The 21,975-nt window shown below is 53.8% G+C and overlaps 1 protein-coding gene across 1 annotated transcript; it reads right to left on the bottom strand.

The window, feature by feature from the left end:
• Positions 1 to 1,282: 1,282 nt before the first annotated feature.
• VWA5B1 (von Willebrand factor A domain containing 5B1) lies at positions 1,283 to 21,975 on the bottom strand (the record flags this gene model as incomplete). Its single annotated transcript, XM_083876588.1, has 21 exons — positions 1,283 to 2,244; positions 2,462 to 2,585; positions 2,801 to 2,870; positions 3,231 to 3,302; positions 3,772 to 3,900; positions 4,460 to 4,597; positions 5,220 to 5,537; positions 5,701 to 5,914; positions 7,954 to 8,141; positions 9,108 to 9,303; positions 9,525 to 9,710; positions 11,192 to 11,306; positions 13,066 to 13,268; positions 13,729 to 13,839; positions 16,675 to 16,851; positions 19,777 to 19,901; positions 20,162 to 20,293; positions 20,529 to 20,671; positions 20,850 to 21,072; positions 21,425 to 21,586; positions 21,837 to 21,975. 21 exons carry the CDS (start codon positions 21,973 to 21,975, stop codon positions 1,522 to 1,524), a joined length of 3,888 nt encoding a protein of 1,295 aa, XP_083732714.1. The 3' UTR covers positions 1,283 to 1,521.

Raw genomic sequence — 21,975 nt, 5'->3', positions numbered from 1 at the left:
CAACAGAGAACACGACTGTGCTGAGGAGCCCAGCTGGCAAACCTGCAGCACCTGCAGCACCACTGAGCACTGCCACACTGAGGACCTGGAGAGGTGACAACAGAGCAGAGACCAGAGGGAGGCCTACAGTTCTGGGGGCCTCAGAGAGGTGACATCAAAGCAGAGACTGCAGGGATTCTTGAGGTTCTGGGGAACCCAAAGAGCTGACACTGAGAGCAGAGACCAGAGGGAAGCTCCTGGAGACCAGAGAGAGGTGAAAACAGAGCAGAGACAAGGAGGATAATTGTGGGGACCTCAGAGAGGCCACATTGAGAGCAGAGACCAGAGGGATGCTCATGGTCCTGTGGACCTTGGCAAGGTGACACCAGAGCAGAGACCAGGGGGATTCTCATGGTCCTGGGGACCTTGGCAAGGTGACACCAGAGCAGAGACCAGGGGGATTCTCATGGTCCTGGGGACCTTGGCAAGGTGACACCAGAGCACAGACTGGAGGGATGCTCATGGTCCTGGGGACCTTGGCAAGGTGACACCAGAGCAGAGACCAGGGGGATGCTCATGGTCCTGGGGACCTTGGCAAGGTGACACCAGAGCACAGACTGGAGGGGTGCTCATGGTCCCCAGCACTGATTTCCCTCCTATGTCACCCCAGACACACAGACACGAGACAGAAGCCTGCTGGGACAGGCAAGGCTGCTACATGCCAAGGGAGGGAGCAAAAGGCAGCAGGTTCCAGACGGGCTCCATGGGTGTCGCAGCCACGCTGGAGACAGTGGCAGCATCTCCCTCCGTAGGCACTTGGTCCTTCAATCTCAGGCACCCTGGCCCTGCCTGTGAAGCTCCAAAGGCACACGTTGGCTGCAAGGGATCTCACAAACTCCTGCTGGGATTGCAGAAGGCCTGAGGGAGCCCAGCACCGTGTGGACGTGATGGGGTTTGGTACCAGGCTCCAGCTGGCCCGGCTTGTTTGTGTGTGGCTGGGCTCGATCACCTGGCTGTGACAGTGGGGCTGCTCTTCACATGGTCATTCCCAACCCAGATTCCCTTTGATCCATGAGATGAGCACGTTGTCTGAGCTTTGCCTTCTCTGGAAGCCATCTCAGATGGCAGGAGCCTCAGGAAAGCAGGGATTTGGGGCTGAGGGGCTGCAGGGGGGGGCTTGGCAGTGATTCAGGGCTGGGAAGAGGCATCTAAGCAAGGATAGGGCAAGTGGAGCAGGCCACAAGATCTGCTCTGGAAACTGGGCTGGGACCAGAAGAAACCAGGATCAGAGGGAACTGCTGTAGCTGGAAGTGCTGCTCCAGTTGAAAATAAAAAGCATCTGCTGCAGGCAGTGGTAGGTTCCCTTCCAGGGCAAAATCCCGAGTGCTGAGTGCAGGATTTTGGCCAGGCTGCTGTTTGCAGAGTTTGCTCTAATAAACACACACAGCCCTGCAGCAGAGGAGTTGAGCTCCTTGGAGGCATTTCCTTAATGACGGATCCCTGCTCCTGTGCCCTCACTAACCTGCCTCCCTCCTCGTCCCCTTACACACTGCCTGGGTTGTAGCACAGCAGGTTGAACTCCAGGTTCTCATCCCAGTGACGGAGCAGCACAAAGAGCTGCTGGGCTGCGGCTTTCACCGCGGCCAGGCTGGATCCCTGCGGGAAGCGCTGCCCGCTCAGCCACAGGCTGGCTTTGGCAGCCACCAGCTCCCACTCGATGAAGTAGGAAGCCGAGCTGTGCTCCAGCCAGGCCAGGGCCACAGCCGTGGCCCACAGCATCCCCTCAGGCTCCGTCTGCTGCTGCAGCTCCACGTCGGAGAGCAGAGCCTGGAGCTCGGAGCCGTCGGTGTCCCAGCCCCGGCCGCTGTCGGCCCGGCACCGCGCGGGGGAGGAGAAGCTGCGGATGGTGATGGCTGGGGAGGGCGGCTCCCCCTGCGCTCTCAGGGCTCTGGAGATGCTCTCGGCCGCGCTGCCCGACAGGTGCCGAAGGCGGCCAGTGTCCCCTGGTGCTGCTCCCTGAGTGATGTCCCCGGTGCTGGGACCCTTCTCCTGCCCGCCGGGGAGCAGCAGCTGCCGGCTGGAGTTCAGCGTTTTGTGCTCCGAGGAGGAGCTGCTCCTCTTGGTGCTGCAGGAGCCGGAGGGGCTGAGGGACAGGCGGTGGCAGGCGAAGGGTGATGTCCACTTCAGCTTCTCCATGGGGATGTTGACGGCGTCACAGAAGGCTGAGTTCAGAAGGAAGGCACCACAGGCCAGCTGCAGGGACACCTGCAAGGGATGGTGGGCACAAAGGGAAGCTCTGGCACACCAACCACTTGTGGGTAGCTCAGGAAAAAGGCATGTGTGGATGAAATAGCTCTCCATCTCTAAGGAGGCCACCAGGCATGGTTGTCAGAGACAGCAGGAGGAAGATTTGGGGGGATCCTCCTCTGCTCCCCTTTAGTGACCACACAACCCCAACAAGACCCAGGGACTCACTGCTCACCAGGGGAAGGTAGTCCATGCTCTCATTGTCACCCTCAGAGCTGGCTTCACTCCCTCTGCTTGGAGATTTACTCATGAAGCCTTTGGCAGCTCGGAGCAGCAGCATGGTTTTATTGAGGGTCAGCCTGTGAAAGGATGAAAAGGTGTCTGTGACCTCTGTGCTCATCCTGACACCCCCTCTCCCCTCCAAACTCCCCCCTGCTCCTAAGCACTGGCACCACACTTAGTCCCAGCTCCCATCCTTGGGGGTCCCTCCTCTCCCCCTGCTTTGTGTTCACATCAGACCCACACAGGTGAAAGGCACCTGCTGAGCTCAGAGAAAGGTCAAGCTGGCTCATACCTGGCAGCAAAGAGCCTCTCAATGGATTTTTGGGCTTCTGCAGAGGAAGCAGACAGGCTGTGGAACGGCCCTGGGGAGAAACACAGTGCTGGGGTTACAAGGTGCTGCAGGGGAGCAAAAGGGAGCAGTCAAGGTCCTGGGACATGGGATTGTTTGGCTACTGAATCTTTGGCAAAACCCTTCCTCTCCCCTTGCCTCATTTTTCCTACATGGATAATAAAATTCCCACACCTCTTAAAAGTTTACCTGGGGGAGATTTATACCAAAAGCCACATCAGGTTGCACCCTTTGCACCTCAGAATGAGTCAGGCCCTGTGCTCACAAGCCTAGTTTTAGGTCATAAATTTTTATAAAATTTCCCAAAACTCAGCAGAAGCCCCAACCACAGACTCAATGGAGCTGCACCAAGTGCCAGCAGCTCTCTCCCTACCTTCAGGCACACGGCAGCGCTCCCAGGCAGATGAGGACAAGGTGCTGGAGGGTGAGGGGCTGCTCTCAGCATCTGCAACCGAGGAACCACATCAGCAACAGCCCCCAGCCAAAACCAGCACCTTCCCTCCCACGGCACGAAGGGGTTAATGAGCCTCTTCGGGGCTCTGTTAATTCAGCTCCGGCTCTGACAGTGCCAGACAAGGTCCAATCCAACTCGTCTTCATTAGTGGAGGATTTGGTGACAAGTGAGTGTCTCACATCTCCCCTGCCTCTAATTACACCCGCTTCATCCTCCGTGTTATCCGCGGTACAGCTGCCAATTAACTCCTGAGCATTGTCAGCAGCACGACCTGCGATTTCAGGGTTTCAGGGAGAACTGAAGCTTCCTTGCCATTAAAGGAGAGGAGCCCCAGCCTGACATGTGTCTGGTGAGCACCATATGCAAAGGGGAAGGCAGATTTTACAAAGAGCAGAGAAGGTGTCCCAAACCACTGAGATCTCTAACACCAGGAAGGAGATGAACCCCCAGGGAATCTTACTCATGCTGTAAAATCCATAGTCTCCATTCTGGCCACATGCTGACTGAGGACGTGCAGGGGAACAGCCACGATGCCTTCTGTTTCCTGAACTCTTCTGTTTCCTCTGGTTGCCTTGCTTGGATGTTGCCCCTTGGCACGAGAGAAGAGAATGGCCAATTTTAGAGAGGGACTGGCACAGGCACAATGGCAATGAAACCACAGAATGAGCTTGGTCAGGAACTGGAGTGACAGGGCAAGGAGGAATGGCTCCAAACTGGAAGGGGGTAGGTTTAGATGGACTATTGGAAATAAATTCTTTAATAAGTGGGTGGGGAGGCACTGGCACAGGTTGCCCAGAGAAGCTGTGGCTGCTCCCTCCCTGAAGTGTCCAAGGCCAGGTTGGACAGGGCTTGGAGCAGTCTGGGGTAGTGGAGGTGGTGGCAGGGAGTGGAATGGGATGAGCTTTAAAGTCTCTTCCAACCCAAAACATTATGGGATTCTATGGTCATCTCTGGGCATCCAGACCTCAGAGAAGACCTTTTCCCTGGCCATGGGAAGAGGTTCTTGCCACCAAGAGCTTGGCCATGGCCTTGGGTATGGGTCTGGTGCCAAATTGTGCTGTGGCTTCATAGGGTTTGCCCCAAGAGAAGTTTCCCAGTGACACCTTCCCTGCCAGGACAAGGTCCCACACGTGCCAGACCCAGGTTACCTGTGTGGGTGTACTGGACCAGGGTGGGCAGGTAGGAGCTGGTGCTCAGGTCCACGGGCACGAATGCCGTGTACTTGCTGATGACATTGCAGGCCTTGCTGGTGTGGACAGCGCTGAGCTGGAACCGCCGCCCAGACCCTGCCACAGGAGGGACAGAGGGCTCTGAGCCCATGGGCCCGTGGGCTCCCCCCCCCTCACACCCAGCCCCTAGACCCACCTCCATGCTTGGGGCTCCACGCCTGGCAGGGGCTGGATCCCTTTATCCCTCTAAACTCTGCCTACTGCTCCTCCTGCTCTTTTTTACAAGCCCAGATGCACCTCATGGAGGACAGGGCTGACAGGGCCCAGGGACATGTGTGGCCCAGGGCAGTAATGTGTGGCTGCTGCTGGAGTTGGATGCCATTTTCCAACTCCAAGTGAACAATTCCTCAAAAATAACCATGTCACCTCATGCATGAAGCAGAGGAATCACAGAATCGTGGAACATCCTGAGTCAGAAGGGACCCTCGAGGATCATCAAGTCCAACCCCTGCTCCTGAGGAGTGGGAAGGAACACGAGCTTGGGAATGATCATGTGCAGCAAGGCTGCAGAAGCAGAAGAGCACAAGGCAGCTGAGGGGGCTGTTATTTGGGAGCTGTGTGAGACATGCCCTAATATTTCACCACCAGCAGCTTTTGTTTTCACTCCAGAGGCTGCTGAGACTGCTGGAAAGCCTTCCCGAGGCTGGGCAGGGTCTGCCTGCAGCCAGCTGTGCATTACCATGCTCGATTTCACACTCCCTCTCAGCGAGCTGCTCGAAATCCTGGATGAGTGACTTGGCTGCCAGGTGGTGGAAGGTCTCACTCCACAGGTCTGTGTCACCATCCTCCCGGCTCTCCCGCTCCTGGAACAGAGGGTGGATATCAAACGTGACTTCCCACTGCACGGGCTCGTTGTTCCTCAGCCCCTTCACCACGGCCTTGCAGAGGGTCCTGGGGGAGCGTGGGGAGCCACAGGCAGCGCCGAGATCCAGGTCCTGGGGCTCCCAGTCCGAGGAGGTCTCTGTCTCAAAGGTGAGGGATGGATGCTGGGCAGACTCTGCAGAGAAAGGAGAGGCAGATGATTAATCACGTCCCTGGAAGTTGAATTCCCCACCGGCACCACAAAACCACAATTAATCCTTCCCGATTTTCACACACAACGCCACCAACCCCCGGCACGGCCAGGCGAGGCTGCCCCTGCCTCCCCCTCTGGCAGTTACCCAGGTCCCCGGGGCTCCGGCTGTCTGACGAGGAGCGCAGGCTCGGGATGGCATCGAGCGCTTCCAATCCCCTTGCCGGGGCGTCCTGCAGCCCGTCCGGCAGTGCCGCGGAGTTGGCGTCGTGGCAGAAGGACACACAGCTGCGCTGGAGCAGGGCGGGGCGCCGGGCACCGCAGATCCTGGAGGCAGAGCCGGGCGGGATGGCCGGGAGGGGCTGCGAGCAGAGCAGAGGTTAGGGCTGGATCTGCAGCCAATGGCACAGACCTGCCCTGTCCCCTCTGATCCCGTCTGCTCCATGCATGGACCTGCCCTGTCCCCTCTGATCCCGTCTGCTCCATGCCTGACCCCAGTGAGGGATGCAATCACACAGGTCCTTCCCTCTGCCCGTTCCCAGCTGGGATCTGTGCCCAGACAAAGCCTTCCACCAGATCTTGGGGTGTCCCCAAGGGACCCTGGCCCCAGGGGCTCCTTCCCCAGACATACAGAAGGTGAAATATGAGTTTCATCCCTCCAGACATTTTAATGACTTCACTTGGGAACCAAAGAAAAGAAGAGAGACAGAAAGATCAAGGACCAGTTGCTTAGTAACGAAAGGAGAGAGGCGCAAGGGATGGGAGAAAGGAATTTTTATCTTTTTATCTTTTTATATTTTTTTTTATGAGACTGTTTCTCCACTTTCAGGAGACATGAATCCCCCACTCTAGCACCTCTGGTCCCACATCCCACACAGATGCTCCCCTCTGCAAGGTCTGGGTTTTATCCCTGTCCCCAGGGCTGTGGGAACATCTGTCTAAAACAGACTCTATACTCCTAGGACATCACCAGCAAGGAACAGAGGTGGTAGAAAGTGGTGGATGGAAGGATACTTTCTCTGAGAGACAGACAAGGATATTACCACCACCACCACCACCTAAATTTTGTTGTTCTATGACACCACCAGCAAAACTGGGAGCCAGGCAGCTCCAGATGTGATTTACCAAGCTAATATTGACACATCCTGCCAGATCCTTTCTGTTCCAAACCTGCTCCTTCTCCTGCCCGAGCTCTCCTTCTAGCCAGAGGAAGCCAGCTGGGAATGGAGCTGGGGGTTTAAGCTGCCTGTGGCTGGCACTGACCTTTCCTTCCCAGCATGGCAAGCGTGGAGATGAGCTGAAGGCTTGGCTTCACACCCCTGAAAATGTCAAGCCCTGGCAGCAGGACTGGGAGCTGGGAGAGCTGCTGGGAGCCCTGGCAGCAGGAGGGATAGCAAAGCCAGGCTGCATTTAATTAAGAGCAAGCTGCATGCTGTTAACCATTTACTGCCCCCCAGAAGGGAGTCAGTTCCAGCCCTGCCCACATGCCAAGGGCAGGAGGATGCTCTGGGGACTTTCCCAATACAGGGAATGTTGCCAGTACCCCTAAAACCTGCTCGTCTTGGTCACTGATGCTGTTCACCCTCCTCACTGCTGTAACCTGAGGGAAGAGGTCTCATCCCTCCCTGTGGAACCCTCGCCCTGCTTTCCCCTTTGCCCCCTCATCTCCCCTCCCGCCCCTCACCCAGTGATCTCTAACCCACAGCAGAGGGGAAATGAAAGTCCCCAACATCCCCCTCCAAGTTTCCATGGGAACACAAGTGCTGCTGGTCCTCCCAGCCCTGCAGATGCTGATTGCAGAGTAGAGCATCCCTGCAATGCCAAGGATGAGAGAAAACTATCCCCATCCTTCCCACAGATCAGCTGAAAAATCTGCCCAAATCCCACCTGCTGCAGGCAGGGGACAAAACCCTGTGCAGCAGATGTTCATCACACAGGTTCACATCCCATCCCAATGCTGTGTAAGGCTGTGGATCCAGCTGGGAATCTGCTTTGGCACTGAATTCTTTTTCCCTGCCAAGCAAAGAAATGCCACAGCCAGGGGGAGAGTTTGAATCCTAAACTGTAGGGAGATAAGAAGGACCAGAAGAGCAGCAAGGTGAAGCACAAGCCACTAAAGGGAAGGGGAGCAGAGAAAAAGGAGAGTCCCATGGAGAAGAACCACTATGGGGTATCACGATGACACTCTGCTTCCAGCTTGGCTCATTTCCCCAGTGTTTGTGATGTGCTGCAGAGCTATATAAATTATCTATATGTATTATCTATATCTGTTATCTATATCAATATTTTAGGACTAGAGTGAGTCAGGCTCTTGCCCTCAGGCCCTTATCAACCTGATATTTTCCTGCTTCTCCTTGCTGGCTTCTACCTGCAAGGCAAAACCTCTCGGGGGATCACCTACCTGGAAATCCACCTGCCAGGGCTCGGGGCTGACCTGCTGCAGGTCCTGCAGGTGGGTTTTCCTGAGGGGGTTTTTCACCAGGGCTGTGCCAGGATCACTGGCCGTGGGCACCTTCCTGCGAGGCTCGTGGTCAGAGATTTGGGTCGTGCTGTAGGCCCTTCTCCTGGACAGAGCCTTCACATCCATTCCTGGACAGTGGGAGAGAGGATCAGCTCCACTCTGGAGTGGGATCAGCCAGAACCACTCCCCCAGCTCATGGTGAGAGGCAGGGGGCCCTCCCCAGGGTCCTGCCAAAGCTCAAGGGGCCACACTCAGCCTTGCAAAGTTTTAAGCAAAGCAACGAAACCACAAAAGGAAATAGAAACACTCAAAATTCCTGGGGATGTCAAGAGAGCAGGTTGGGAAGGTTTTGTCTGAGGAGTTTTCAGCCAAAAAAAGCCTGACTGCATTTCCCCAAACCTCCCTGGAGAAGACAAAGGGTTTACTAATGAAATTTAATTAGTGCAGACACGCTCCTGTCAGAGCAAGACGAAAATTTGCCTTGGAAAGACACGATTTCTCATTGCTTTTGACAAGTTTGAGGGGATGCACAGTACAGCTCCTCTTGGAATAAAAGGGAAGAACATCCCATGAGTAACAGAGGTTTCCCCAGCTCCGGGGTGCAACCAGCTGCTTTCTGCCACATGCTGCTGACACAAATACCCAGGCAGGCCATGGCGGGGAGGAGTGACACCCTGGAGAGAAGGTTTTGGATCCATTCCCCCCCTCTCCTGACTGGGAAGCTGCTTTGCAGGTACAGGGATGGTCCAGCAGAACTACCCATTTGCTCACTCCACTCCTCCTCACACCACTTGGGAAGCTTGTAAATAATTATGTGGCTAAAGCTGCTTTGAAAATCTCCAGGGAATCCAGCTCGCCAGGGCTTCCCTTGATTTCCTGACAGGTTTGGATAAAACATCCAAACCAAACAGACTTGCTCAAGCCTCAGGAGATCTGTCATCTCTCCTGCAAACTCCTCCAGCTCTTTGCAGCTGGAGACATGTATTTTAAAAAAAAAAAAAAAAAAAAAAAAAGGAGGAGGGCGGGCAGTGACAGGAGCTTGATTAGAGAGATGGGAGCATCATCCCCCCAACATGTAAAGAGGAAAATCTGACCCGTGTCCGTGTCCGACTCTCCCCCGGGATCTCTGCCCACGCCCAGGTGCTCGGGGGAGCGCTCGGTGGGGCAGGAGCCCTCCGAGTCTCTGGAGTGGTTCCAGCTCTCCAAGCCTGCTCCCTCCTCCTGGGAGTGAAAGAAAACAGAGCTGCCCGACTCCTGGGAATGCATCATGCTGTAGCGCCGCCTCTTGTCCTGGGGGGAAGCACAGAGAGGGGACAGGTCCCACCACCGTGTCTGTGCACTGGCTCCCAGCTGAGACAGGCTGTGCCTGTCCTTGGCCATTCACTGCCCTCCAAACTCCCCCCCATCACCTCCCTTAAGGACACAGGAGACATCCCCTGATCATGCACAGAGCCAAGACTCTCGTGCACACCCCAACAGCCTCCAGTCCTGGAACAGCCCCAGGGACTCACAGATCTGGGGTTGGAGAGGTACGGGGAGGTGTCACAGATGACACCGTAGCTGACCAGGCGGTCACCAGGGAACAGGCAGCTGCTGCTGACAGGGGACACCAGGACCTCGGTGCTCTCAGGAAAGATCCACTCCACGGACACGTCGCTCAGGACTGGCGCCATCGCCTTCTTCAGTGACCTGATCATCTGCAAAGGGCACGGGGGGAGAGGTTCAACATCAGCTGGACACGGTGTGAGCCACGGTCCATGTGCCATGTGCTGCAGGGAAGGGGAACATTCCCTCAAACAAACCCATCAGCAGACTCCTGCCCTCTCCCGACAGTCTGCTTCCTCTCAGTCTGCTCTGACCCCCATCCCAGCACCCCCATCTCCTTGGCACAGTTAGACCTGACAGAGCTGGGTTAATGGTTGGTCCTTTCCAACCTAAATGACTCCATGATTCTGTGATTTTTTACCACGAGCAGATAGTGATGGAGCACTGATCTCACACATGCTGCAAGGTGGGAGCTTATGGCCTGAGGGACCTTTCTTGATATGAGGCAGCATCCCTTGCTCCCCTCCAGCACTCAGGAAACGCTGTCAGCCTTCACTGGTCTGAGCCCCAGCCCTGACCCAGCACTCATACCCTGATATTTTTGGAACAACTCGTTGCTGGCACAAGCCACTGCCAGAGATCAGCAATGCTCTGGCAGTTACACATGTGGAGAAGACCAATATCTGTGAATACCTCATGGACAAACCTCCCAGGGAGCCATCTACACGAGCTTCCCTGCACGCCAAGGGAACTGAACACCAGATTTAGAGACAGAACAGCTCAAATATTCCCTATTGTTCCCTGCTTTTCACAGGCTTGGGAAGACACACCAGGCTGTGTTTTATAAGGCCATTAATTGACGCCTCAGACTGCTGAAGGCACCGAGCTGCACAGCCTGCAAAGCTCTTATTAATAGCTCTCATTAAACACCTCTCTCTTCCCTGTCTTTGCTTTTAATTTACATCAGAAATGTTGATGCCGTTCTGTCTTAGAGAGGTTTTTGTGTGCTCCAGGCTCCTGCAGAGGGTGGAGTTGCTGAACTTCTCCTCGAGAGATCAAGAAGGTAGGAGCTGGCTTTTTGGAGATATTTAGGAGCTAAAGCCCCAATTCTCTCTGGGTTTAGTCAAGCCGCAGGTGACAGGCTGGGCTCTGTGCATTCACCAGGGGACAGAGCCATCCCTACGCCGGATTTGAAGCACACGGTTTTACTCTTCACGGGGAGAGAGGGAATGGAGAGGCTTTAAAGTCGGCTTAATAAGCAAAGCCATCACAGCGCATTCCTCTCGCTCCAACCCCGAGTCCTTCTCGCCTGAGCAATGCCAGGCCTGAGCCCGACTTCAAAACTAATTGGCTGCTTTGATGCCGGTCCCTCTGCCCTCGCCGTATCCGAGGCTGAGCTGCCTCGGAAAGCAGAGCTGCTGCATCGCGGCCCCCAGCCCCGGGCGGAGGGGAACACACCCACCCTCCTCCCCTCCCTCTCCCTCCGACGGCCGGACACGGAGCTGCTCTTTCATCCCCTCCCGCTCGCCCACCTGCTGCGAGGGGGGGTTGGGAAGGGAGGGGCAGGATGGGGAATGACCCCCCCCTCGCTGACCCAGAGCATCCTTACAGCCCCCGGGGAGCGGGGCTGTACCTTGGGCTGCAGCCTCTCGCCCTCCGCCAGGAACTCGGAGACGCCCCTGGACACGGCAGCCACACCCCGGACCAGCCTCCTGCAGGCGTTTGGCCCGACACCAAAGCTGTAGCACCTGCAAAGGGGCAGGGAGAATCAGGATCCAAAGGAAAAGCCGCCCCGGCCCAGCCCCATGTAGCTCACACACTCCCTCAGGCAGAGACTCCTCTGGCTTTGTCCCACTGCTATGTCCAGAGAAATAAACCAGCCCCTCTTTTGGGTGGCAGGAGGGCTGAGAACCCTCCCAGTGCCTAAAGGGGCTCCAAGAGAGCTGGAGAAGGACTTTGGACATGGCCAGGGAGTGACAGGACAAGGGGGAATGGCTTCCCTCTGACAGAGAGCAGGGTTAGACTGGATATTGGGAAGAAATTTTTCCTTGAGAGGGTGGCCCTGGCACAGGGTGCCCAGAGAAGCTGTGGCTGCCCCTGGATCCCTGAAAGTGTCCAAGGCCAGGCTGGACAGGGTTTGAAGAACCCTGGGCTATGGAAAGGGTCCCTGCCCATGGCAGGGGGGTGGAATGAGATGGGCTTTAAGGTCCCTTGGAATCCAAACCATTCCGGGGTTCTATGAACCACCAGCCCCCTCCTCTCAGCAGACCTCAAACCCCTTCCCCAAAGACCAGCCTTCAGCAGTGACACACAGGTGTCAGTGACACACTGATCCCAGCAGGATCTCAAGCCTTCCCCTCCTCTGCAAACACAAACAAGCTGCTTTGCTCTCAGTTCAGCTCTTTTCCCTGCTGGCTGTGGTCAATAGCACTAAATATCCAGTAATTATCTCTGTTTGCAATGAAAATAAACGTTTTCTCAAGGAGGATCGAGCCAGGTGAGACTGCTCCCCCTGACTCCCAGGTGTGTGAATCAAGATTTGGTTTGGGCTGAAGGCTGGCAGTCGAGCTGGAGCCCAGGCAGGGAGGGGAGTGCTGGGTGGGGTTGGATGTGCCACGAAGCCAGGGGGATGGGAATGGGTGGGATGTGGCATTTGGGCAGGGCAGTGGATTGCTGAGAGAGAAAGCACCTTCAGCAGCAAACTGCATCTGCACGAGGGGCTTTTCTCTTGGAGGGTTTTAATCCTCAGCTGGCTGCAAATACTAGGCCAGTCACACCCCTCCTAAATAAGGCTCTGATCTTCTTTTAAAGATTGGCCACGCCCAGGACTCTCCCTTCCAGGGTCACCCGAGACCACACTTAACCTCCCCTCCAGCTCGGCAAGAGCGAGGGGTGGGATGATGGGATGCCCTCTACACTGAGAAACAATCAGACCTCTGTGCAGTTACAAACCCACAGAGCAGCTTCCCTGATAACCCCTAAAGCCTGAGAGATGGAAGAGGAATCAGGATTCCTTACATTTTCCCCATGTTTTGTGCCCCTTAAAGAGGCAGAGGAGAAACCAGAACAGGCTGTGATCAGGGCTGGGGAGGCAGGCTGGGAGCTCATGCACAAATTAGCTGCTTTTTACATTGCTCCCTTTCAGCATATTCAATTCTGCACAGCTCCATCCTGGAAGCAGCTGGGGCCAGCCCCAGATGTGCTTGAAAAAAAAAAAAAAAAAAAAAAAAGCAAGGAAGATTGTTGGCGTGTCAATCTCTCCTAGCAGGAAGCATCAGCCGAGAGCTGTGAAGTTGTCAGCTCAATTATCCTCCTTTTGATTGTTTAAAAAGCATCTGAACTTCTGGGATCCGTTCCAAATCCTTTGAGGTTCTCCCATGGCTCATAGCAGCAATCTCTCCTGCCTGTGTCTCTGAAGTGGGGACGTCTGTGAGATGGAGCTGTGCTCCAGGGGAGGCACAGCCCAGCCTGTGCGGGGTTCCTGGCCCTGCAGGGGTCAGTCTGTACCTGGTGGAGCAGGAGTGGCCCCGCAGCAGCTCCAGAACCTTCCCGGTGTTGCCGATGGCCCCGCCCGTCAGCAGGAAGAGCAGCCGGGGGTGGCCCCTGTGGATGGGCTGGCGGGTGACCCACTTTAGGGGGGATAAGAGGTTGATGCTGCCCATATCAGCCTGGATCCTCCTGATGCTCTGGCAGGCGATGGTCAGGCTCTCCTGCCCATAGGAACAGTGGAATTGTCAGCACCAGCGCCCTCCGAGCACCAAGGAGAACCATAGGAGAGGCTGAGGGAGTTGAGCCTGTTCATCCTGGTGAAGGGAAAGCTCTGGGGAGACCTTAAAGCCCCTTCCAGTGCCTAAAGGGGCTCGAAGAGAGCTGGAGAAGGACTTTGGACTATGGCCTGGAGTGACAGGACAAGGGGGAATAGCTTTAAGCTGAAAAAGAGCACCGTTAGATTTGATATTATAAGGACATTATTTATTTTAAGGGTGGGGAGACCCTGGCACAGGATGCCCAGAGAAGCTGTGGCTGCCCCTGGATCCCTGGAAGTGTCCAAGGCCAGGTTGGATGGGGCCTGGAGCACCCAGGGATAGTGGAAGGTGTCCCTGCCCATGGCATGTAAGATCCCTCCCCACACAAACCACTCTGTGGTTCTGTGGACTGTTGCTCACCCACCTCACAATAGGCCTGGCTGACAGGAAAGAGGGTCTTGAAGGTGGATCCAAACCCGATGATGTTGAAGAGGCACGCTGGCATCAGGCTCTTGAGAATGACCAACAGGGCATCCTGAGGGGTGGAAAACAAAGACATCAGCACACTTGGACTGTCCCTGGCTGCCCCAATTTCACCAGTAAAAGCTCTGCCCAGAGCCATCCCATCTTATTCCCACCTTCATCTGACAACAAACCAACTGCTTCTTTCCCATGCCTCCATGTGAGTCTGCTCTTTTCAAAGTCCCTTGATGATATTTGGGACCCGAAGCAGTGAGGAAAATGGGGAGTCTTTAGAAAAAAAAAAAAAAAAAGACAACAAAGAACTGAACAATTTTTTTCTGTTTGTTTTTAAGGGATTCAATTTGTGCTGGCAACACAGTGCTGCAGCACAGAGCTGGTGGGTGAGAAGCAGAGTGTGAAATTGAGAAGTGCGACACGCAATGCATCTCAATGCCTAAACTTGCAGAAAATAAACAAACAGCTTAAAGTTACACAAAAGGAAAAGCCTCCCCCATCCCCAATTCTCTTGTATTCATAGTTGGCTTTAATTAAAATAACTGTGAGACGACAGTTTTAAGCTATTTTCTTTACCAGAGGTGGTTATCTAACATGCCTATTCCTGGGCTTTACATAAGGCAAGAGCAACTTGAATTGTCACAGTGATGTTGTGGACAAGTCCAGGACAGAGCTGGTGATCACAGCAACTGGGCAAGAGCTGCCTAAGGAGCTCTTGAGCTTGTAGGAGCAATTATGTGGCAGGAGAGGAGGCCCATTTAAAGCAAAGTGTTTATTTAAAGCAAAATGTAAAGCAAAGTGTTCAGGAGCAGCTCAGTTCTATTTAAATGCTGATCAAGGCAGACTCCTGCCAGTCTGCGGAGGGCAGCAGAAAGCCTCGAGCCAGCCCCTGGAGGAGCTGCCAAGGTCAAACGAGCAAGAAGAGCCTCCCTGAGTTGTCCTACCGGTGGCAAAGACCAAGTGACCACACAGGGACATAGCAAACCCCCTGCCTGGGTCCAGCAGGGATGTGGTGCCAGGTCAACCCAGCTCCCAGAGCCTGTAAGACTCAGCAGCAACACAGAGCTGGAGCACTGAAAATCAGTGGAATAATGTGCAAGAACAGGGCTGCCCTTTAACAGGCTCTGGAGTACTTGAATCCAAGCTGTTATCTCAAACCTACGAGGATATATTTATACCACTGCTCCCAGATGGCTCCCGGGATGCTGGCTCTTCCAGATCTCAGTGCTGACATCCCATCTTGGAACTCATTACAAGGGAAAAAATACAAATTTCCAAATATTTCTCTTAAAGCACTTCCCAAAATGGGCAACCAATGCCTGCTTGCTATTTCAGCAAGCAGAAAGATTTATTGCTTCTTATGGTAAATATTGATCTTGATCCTGTTGCACTCCATAGCTATATGGCAACTCAATAAGGAGGGATGTTTGCTTCTAGAAAAGTCAATTCCCAGTTATTAGTGCAGTTTTGCCAGCGAGCACTATCACAGCCTGGCTCTTCTCCCTGGCTGCATCAGGGTGGGAAAGGCTGGAATGGCTGCAGGAAATTTAAATCCCTGAATTTTCCACTCCAGCTGCTTTGGACGGGTGCCCTCCTGCTCTGCACAGGCCCTTCCAACCCATCCCTGGGTGCATCCTGAGGTTGCACAGCTCCAAGACCTGTCATGCCATGCATCCAGCCAGCTCAGGATGATGCAGAAGGTTCCACCAACCAAAACCCACCCAAACCCTCTCAATACAGCCCCTGCTATGAGGTCCCTGGTGTCTGCAAGTGACAAACAGGGACGGGACACTCAAAAGAGGGACTGTGGGTTTCTCCCTTGAGGTATCTCCTCCAAAATCTTCCTCAAAATATTTTTTCCTGAAGGGGAACAGCCTTTTTCCTGTTTCTACAGCCCTCTTGTGATGGGGCTTCCATTTCAGGACCTCTCAGGGAAGAGCTCTGATCCCCAGGGGACAACCCTGCCTCCACAGAGGCTGCAGAGACTGTGGTGCCCAAACCCAGCCGTGCTGGGAGTTGGAAAGCAAAAATCCACCCCGGGACAAGATTCCCAGACTCCTAAAGATGTTGGGGAGGGGGATACAACCCCAGAGATATCCTGTTCCCCTTGGGAACAGCCTCCCTCTCCCAGCGGATGTGCTGCAGTGATCTGCAGGTTCCCCAGCATCCCAGTCCTTGTTGCTGAAGGTGTCTGTCCCTCTTCAGCAGTTCCCATGGAAACTGGAGACAGATGGGAAAAGAGATGTGCTGGAAGATGGACAAGCTCAGGAGTGGGTCTGTGGGAACCTCATGAGGTTCAACAGACCAGGTATAGGGTCCTGCACCAGGGCTGTCTCTGGGTAAGAGCCACATCTGACAGGGGAACCTCAGACCCACAAAATACCCTGACAATGCTATTTTTTATCCAGAGGTCTCGACACAAGTCCAGAACCATCCACCAGGCTGCTGGTGTTCATTTGTGTTTGGAAAAGGGATGTCTCGTGTTCAAATAATTTCTGTGGGTTCACAGAGGTGCCCATCAACAAAACCTCTCCTAATGCACGGTCAGTACCTTGCTCCCCTTGGAGCTCCCTGGAAGTTTCCTCCTAGGCAGCCATCACCCAAAGCCCTCCTGGAGACAGGGAGAACTGGAAAGGGGATGCACAAAACATGCCAGCAAGAGAGGGAAAGAACAGAATTTTGCATTTTCTGTGCTGATAGGAAGAAGAAGAAGAGAATGGGGGAGACTTGCCTTTGTTGCAGGTACTGAACAAGCACCAGAGTTGAGATGACTAAAATACAGCCTGTAATTACTCCCCATCCCCTGATAATGAACACTTCTGCTCTCAGCACCCCCACTGCTCCCTCTCATTCATCCCTGCTGACAGGCAGGTGCTTCTCCTCCTGCAGGTACCTTGGCACGGTTGATGCTCACAGTGCTCATGCTCCTGCTGCAGTCCAGCAGGAAGATGAACTCTCCCTGGGCTTTCCGAAGGCCTGGCTGCACAGCCCTCAAGTCAGGGCAGAAATTGAGCATGATGACAGCGTGGTGGGGGATGTCCTTGTTCAGCCTCTTCCTGATGATTTCCGTCTGAAAGAAAGCAGGAGAGAGCTCCAGAGGTTGATTTTTCCAGCCCATTTCAACTCAAGAGGAATCAGAGCAGGTCTAAAAAGGCAAGTGCATGGCCTTTTGTGGGACAGAATCTGCTTTTTCTGCCCCTAGAGGTGTCAACACCAGGATGGGCCGATGTCCAGGTGTCCTGTTCTGTCCATACCCACAGTATTCACCACCCCTGCAAGTGTCCAAGGCCAGGCTGGATGGGGCTTGGAGCAAGCTGGGATAGTGAGTGGTGTCCCTTCCCACAGGAGGGACAAGATAAGCGTTAAGGTCCTTTTCACCACACCCTTCTGGGATTACTTGGAGCAACTGCAAACTCAGATAAAAGCCTGGAGAAAAATCAAAAGACCTGGCCCTACCCAGCACCTTGCAAAACTGATTCTCCAAACATTTTATTAGATCCTTCCCGAAAACCTGGTTCATTAGCACAGCTTAGCATCCCACCGAGGCACACCAGCCGTTTTCTCCATGGTCACTCACTAATGAAGTGTGAGATGCAGCCCTTGATCTGCTGCATTCAGCACTCCAATTCATTCCTGCCACCTCTGGTTTGCTGCTTGCTCTGCCCATTCCTTTTATCACTTTTCTTTGTAGGGATTGAAAGGCTTTGGAAAGCTGAACCGGCCATGGTTCGATAGGAACCTGCATGATCTCTGCACTGCACACAGCTCCAGTGGCTCTCTGCATTTTCTCTCCTTCTATTTCAAGTATTCATTACAAATGGGATAAAATGAAACTGGCAAAAGCCTCTTGTGATGAGTTTATAATATGCTGTTACGTGTGTATCAAGCAGTAACGGGTTCAGGGCCTCAGCTGCTTTGGAGGGAGCTCCAGGACCCCACATCACCCGGGCTGTGGCCTTTCATCCCTGGGTCTGAGTGTGGAAACAAATCCTCAACGGCAGCTCGATCCTCAGGGGCTTTGTTTGCCTCTTTTCTCCTCTTTCTGGCTGCTTTTCTCGTTGGTTTCACAGGGAGTAAACCAGACCCCAGATAACTGAGCTTGTTTTCTCCAGCCATGAGTCACATTCTTCAGTCTATGAGCTGAGGACCAACCTTTGCTTTCTAAAACTTCCTAACTCCCTGTGGCTGAACACACACACACTCTCACTCTGCTTTCAGCTCTGCCTGAGTGCGGCTTCTCTGACCCAGTGAAAAATCAGGTCCCACTCACAGGAATGAGCCAAGCTCCCACTCATCCTCCTGCCTTTCTCTTCTATGCTATGGGGTGTAAATTAATCAGCTGCTGAGAAATCAAAGGGTTTTTCCATTTCCCTCCAGCCACATGACGTTATTTTTTTAACAACTTTTCCAGTTTATCACATTCCAGACTAGAGTGTTTCTTGCTGCCTCTGTCCAAATACTGAATTGTGGCCTTGTACCTACCCACAGAACTCCCTGGAATGCTCTTGGGATCCATGACATAAATTTCCTGTGTGATCAGGGTGAACCTATATTTTGGGATTTCTGACTGACTGGAGGGAATTTTACAGGCAAATCTTCAGCAGACAGCTTCAGATGAGCTGCTACAGGTCAGCCAGAAAAGAAAACACCTCCCCACCTCCCTTCCGTTCCCCTTCACCCATTATCCAATTACAGTAAACTAATCAGATTTTGTTGAGGAAAGTTGATTCCAGCGTGCATCCATCCCCACCAACCTGCAGCTGACAGCATCCAAGCCTTTTGCATAACAAACTGAGGGAGGAGAATTAATTATCATTTACTGCTGAAATTTCTGGGCTAATTTAATTTAAGCCAAGAAATGACCAGTGTCCTGCTCTAAGCAGCAGCAATTCCTGCCCATCATCTACCCCAAGTATTCCAGGCATTTTCTCTGCTTCCTGCAGTTGTTTCCCAGTCCTCCTGGGGCACAGGTGGCTTCCCTGCAGGGAAATGTCTCCAGAATGATCCCTCCTTAGATAATTTGACATGCTAAAAACGCAGAAATAATTAGGGAGCCATCTGAGGCATAGTGTGGGAGTTTCATCTCGTTCCACCTGCCACACACCGAACACAATTAGAGGAGACGCCTGCGGAGCCCCAGCCCTGCGAGGGAGAGCGGTGGGCAAAGGGAAGGGAGGGGAGGAGGATTGACAAGTCTCTGGTGAAAGGGGAAATCTCAGCAGCACAGAGAGGCACCCCTGCAGCGGGTCTGGGATGTTTGCCAAGAGGGACCCAGGATCAGACAGGTGGGGAAGGACTTTAGGGGGAAATGAGCATCCCTGGGCACACAGGAGAGCAACCACTCCTGGTTGTGTAAAACATGAGCTGACACCATCAGCTGTGGCCACACAAGCACAACCTGTCCCACAGGGGAAGATGCCCACCCTGGAAATCCGGAGGGCTCTGAGCTGTCTGCTCCTCTCTGCTGATCCCAGACATGCCAAAGTGCTGGGCTGTCACTCATTCCTTCAGAACTGCTGGAAGACGAGGCACAAATCCCAGCACAGATATTTTTCTCTTTGCTGCTCAGCAGAACAAAGAGAAGTCTCTCCTACCTTGTCTTCAGTTCAGCTCATTATTCCCAGGAAAATCACTTCTTTTGCTCTGACAGCTACCCAGAAACAGTAAACATTTACAGAGCAATTAAAAGAATATTTTATTCTATGTCATTGCAATAATTATAATACCCTTAATGTTATCACAATGCACCTCTCTAATTATGCTATGCTAGACTAGCACTAATTATACACACAATAACCATCTCAGAGCTCTTTCCCCTCTCAGTTTACCAGCAGCACTGCTGAATTTTCCCCTCTTCCTCCACATAAGCCCCTCTCTGAGGGAGGAGGCTGCAGGTCTCAGTGTAATATCTGATGCTGGAAACAAGGAATCATCTTGGAGCTCAGCTCCAGTCCATGGAAAGCCTCAGCTAACACCTGCAGCTTGTGTTTCTCACCTTTTTCCTGGCACTGGGATCTTTCTTAGTGCCTTTAATGAAATCGTTCTTCCCCTTCAGGTGTTGTTCATACTCTGCAGGGGTCATGTCACCCTCCTCCATTAAGACGTGGGGCATGTGAGGCTCTGGAAATGCAGAGAATTGTGTGAAGGACAGCAGTGGTTACACTTCAGGTGTGGCAGAGATGCAGGCACCCTTGGTTGGGGAAACAGCAGGATCTGTGAGCTGGGGCAGCTCAGAAAACCCCAAGAGGGGCCAGGATAAGCTGAGAAGCCTAACCTTGCCAATATTTGCAAAACCAGCGCTAATCCAGCTGTCTCCAGAGCTACAGATGAGGATCCGAGGGAGGGGCAAGACCAGCAGAGGGGAAGCAGAGCCCACCTACCACTTGGATGGATCAGGATCTCCACGGGTCTGTCAAAGGTGTGTTTGTTGGCCAGAGTGATCACGATGCTCTTGGCAGAGCGAGCCGAGGGGTCGGCGTCTGCTCGGATCTCGTGTGTGGGGCTCTCAACTCCTGTCAGGGTAAACCAAGGTGTCAGCAGGGATTGAGGATGGGGGGAGACCAGGGGGAAGAGATGACAAGGTGGGAGAGGACAGGAACCCACGTTAGCATCAATCTTGTACTGGTAAATCCACCCCAGCACAGTTAAGTTGCCAACACAGATTTACATTGAGGAGAAGGAGTGTGGATATTGCCTTGGGGAGGTGATAAATCAGCCTTGTGCAGCAGACAGCCCCAGTGCTCCTACCTGCCAGCAAGCACGGCCCCCGGATCTCCAGGTGGAAGCTGAACTCATACTCAAAGGGGTTGGTAGCCTCACTGTCCAGCAGCTGAGCCAGGCAGAACCTGCTCCCTTGTTCCAGGCTCCCCGATCCACAGAGGAGCTTGTCCCTGCCGGTGAGATAAATGCCAGTAAACCCTGTGAACATGTTCTACCCCCCCCAGGAACTGCAGGTCTGCCAGAGGTAAAGCCTGAAGCCACTCTCCAGGCACCTGCAGCTCCTGTTCAGCCAGCCCTGCGTTCACCAGGATCAATCCCAGACAGAGCCCACCCCGTGGTTTCCCATACATTTGGAGCTGGTGGCTGGAAAAGCTGCTGGCATTCTCCAGGCTGGGCTGGGGGACCCTGGGGACACACACAGCTGGCAGAAGGACCCTCACCACCCCGCTGGGCAGTGTCTGCAGCTCAGAGGAGGTGCTGATGAAGATGGAGACACTTTCCAGGGGAGGAATCATGCCCAGGTTGGCCACAAAAACGATCCTCTCCAGGTCTTCATCCATCATAATCCTTCCTGCACAGAGATTGGACCATGCCAGGCATTGCAATCATGGAAAATGCTCTTTTCCAGGCCCCCCACAGCCCCAGCCCTGGATCAAACACCCAAAGCTGCCCCCACTGCACACATCAGCTGTCTCCAAAGAGCCCCAGCTTCCACATCACTCCTTTGGCTGCTCAGAAGCAGCAGTGCTTTCCAAGATGGATAAGACTGACACTTTTGGCATGAGCACCACAACCCCTCAGCCTCCCAAAAGGAGCCCCCTTGGTGCCACAGCACACACCAGCCAGCCATCCCCTGTCACCTCCCCACTCCCCTTCCCCTCCTTTTCTCCCCACATTCCCTAAAACACCCTCAACCCCCTCACCACTTCCATCACCAGCTCTTCCAGGAGGGAGGCTGCAGCTGTCAAAGAAGGTGTCATCTATCTTGGCTTTGTCTTTGATCTGCACTGTCACCGTGCGCCGGGACGTGGCTGCCTCGAAGCCCACGACAGTTGTGCCCTCGTCCAAGGGGTACACAAAGAGACCTGCCAGGCAGGAGAGGTGTTAGCAACACCCACCTCTCCCCTGGACCCACCAGCCAGGTCCCTCTTGGCACTTCCCAAGTGGGAAAAAAAATTCCACAAGTGGGATTTTTCACATCTAAAAAGTTGGACACAATACACTTGGGTTGTGCTTCCCACCAGCATCTAAAGGTTGAAGGAATGCACAGAAACCCAGCACTGCCATATCCTGACTTTAAAGTTCCCATTCCAAACTTCACTCCTTAAAACTTGCCTTCCAAAGCCTGGGGGTCTGGGTTGTGGTAGGTGAGCAGGGCTGTCATCCCAAAGGCATAGCCACTGACGCAGGACGTCACCTCAGACGCAATGAGGGGCAGCTGGGAGAGGGTCACCCGGTTAATCAGCCCTGGCAT

Source organism: Zosterops lateralis (genome assembly GCF_965231275.1).
Source record: "Zosterops lateralis genome assembly, chromosome: 22".
Lineage (NCBI taxonomy): Eukaryota > Metazoa > Chordata > Aves > Passeriformes > Zosteropidae > Zosterops > Zosterops lateralis.
This window is presented reverse-complemented; position numbering and strand designations above follow the sequence as displayed.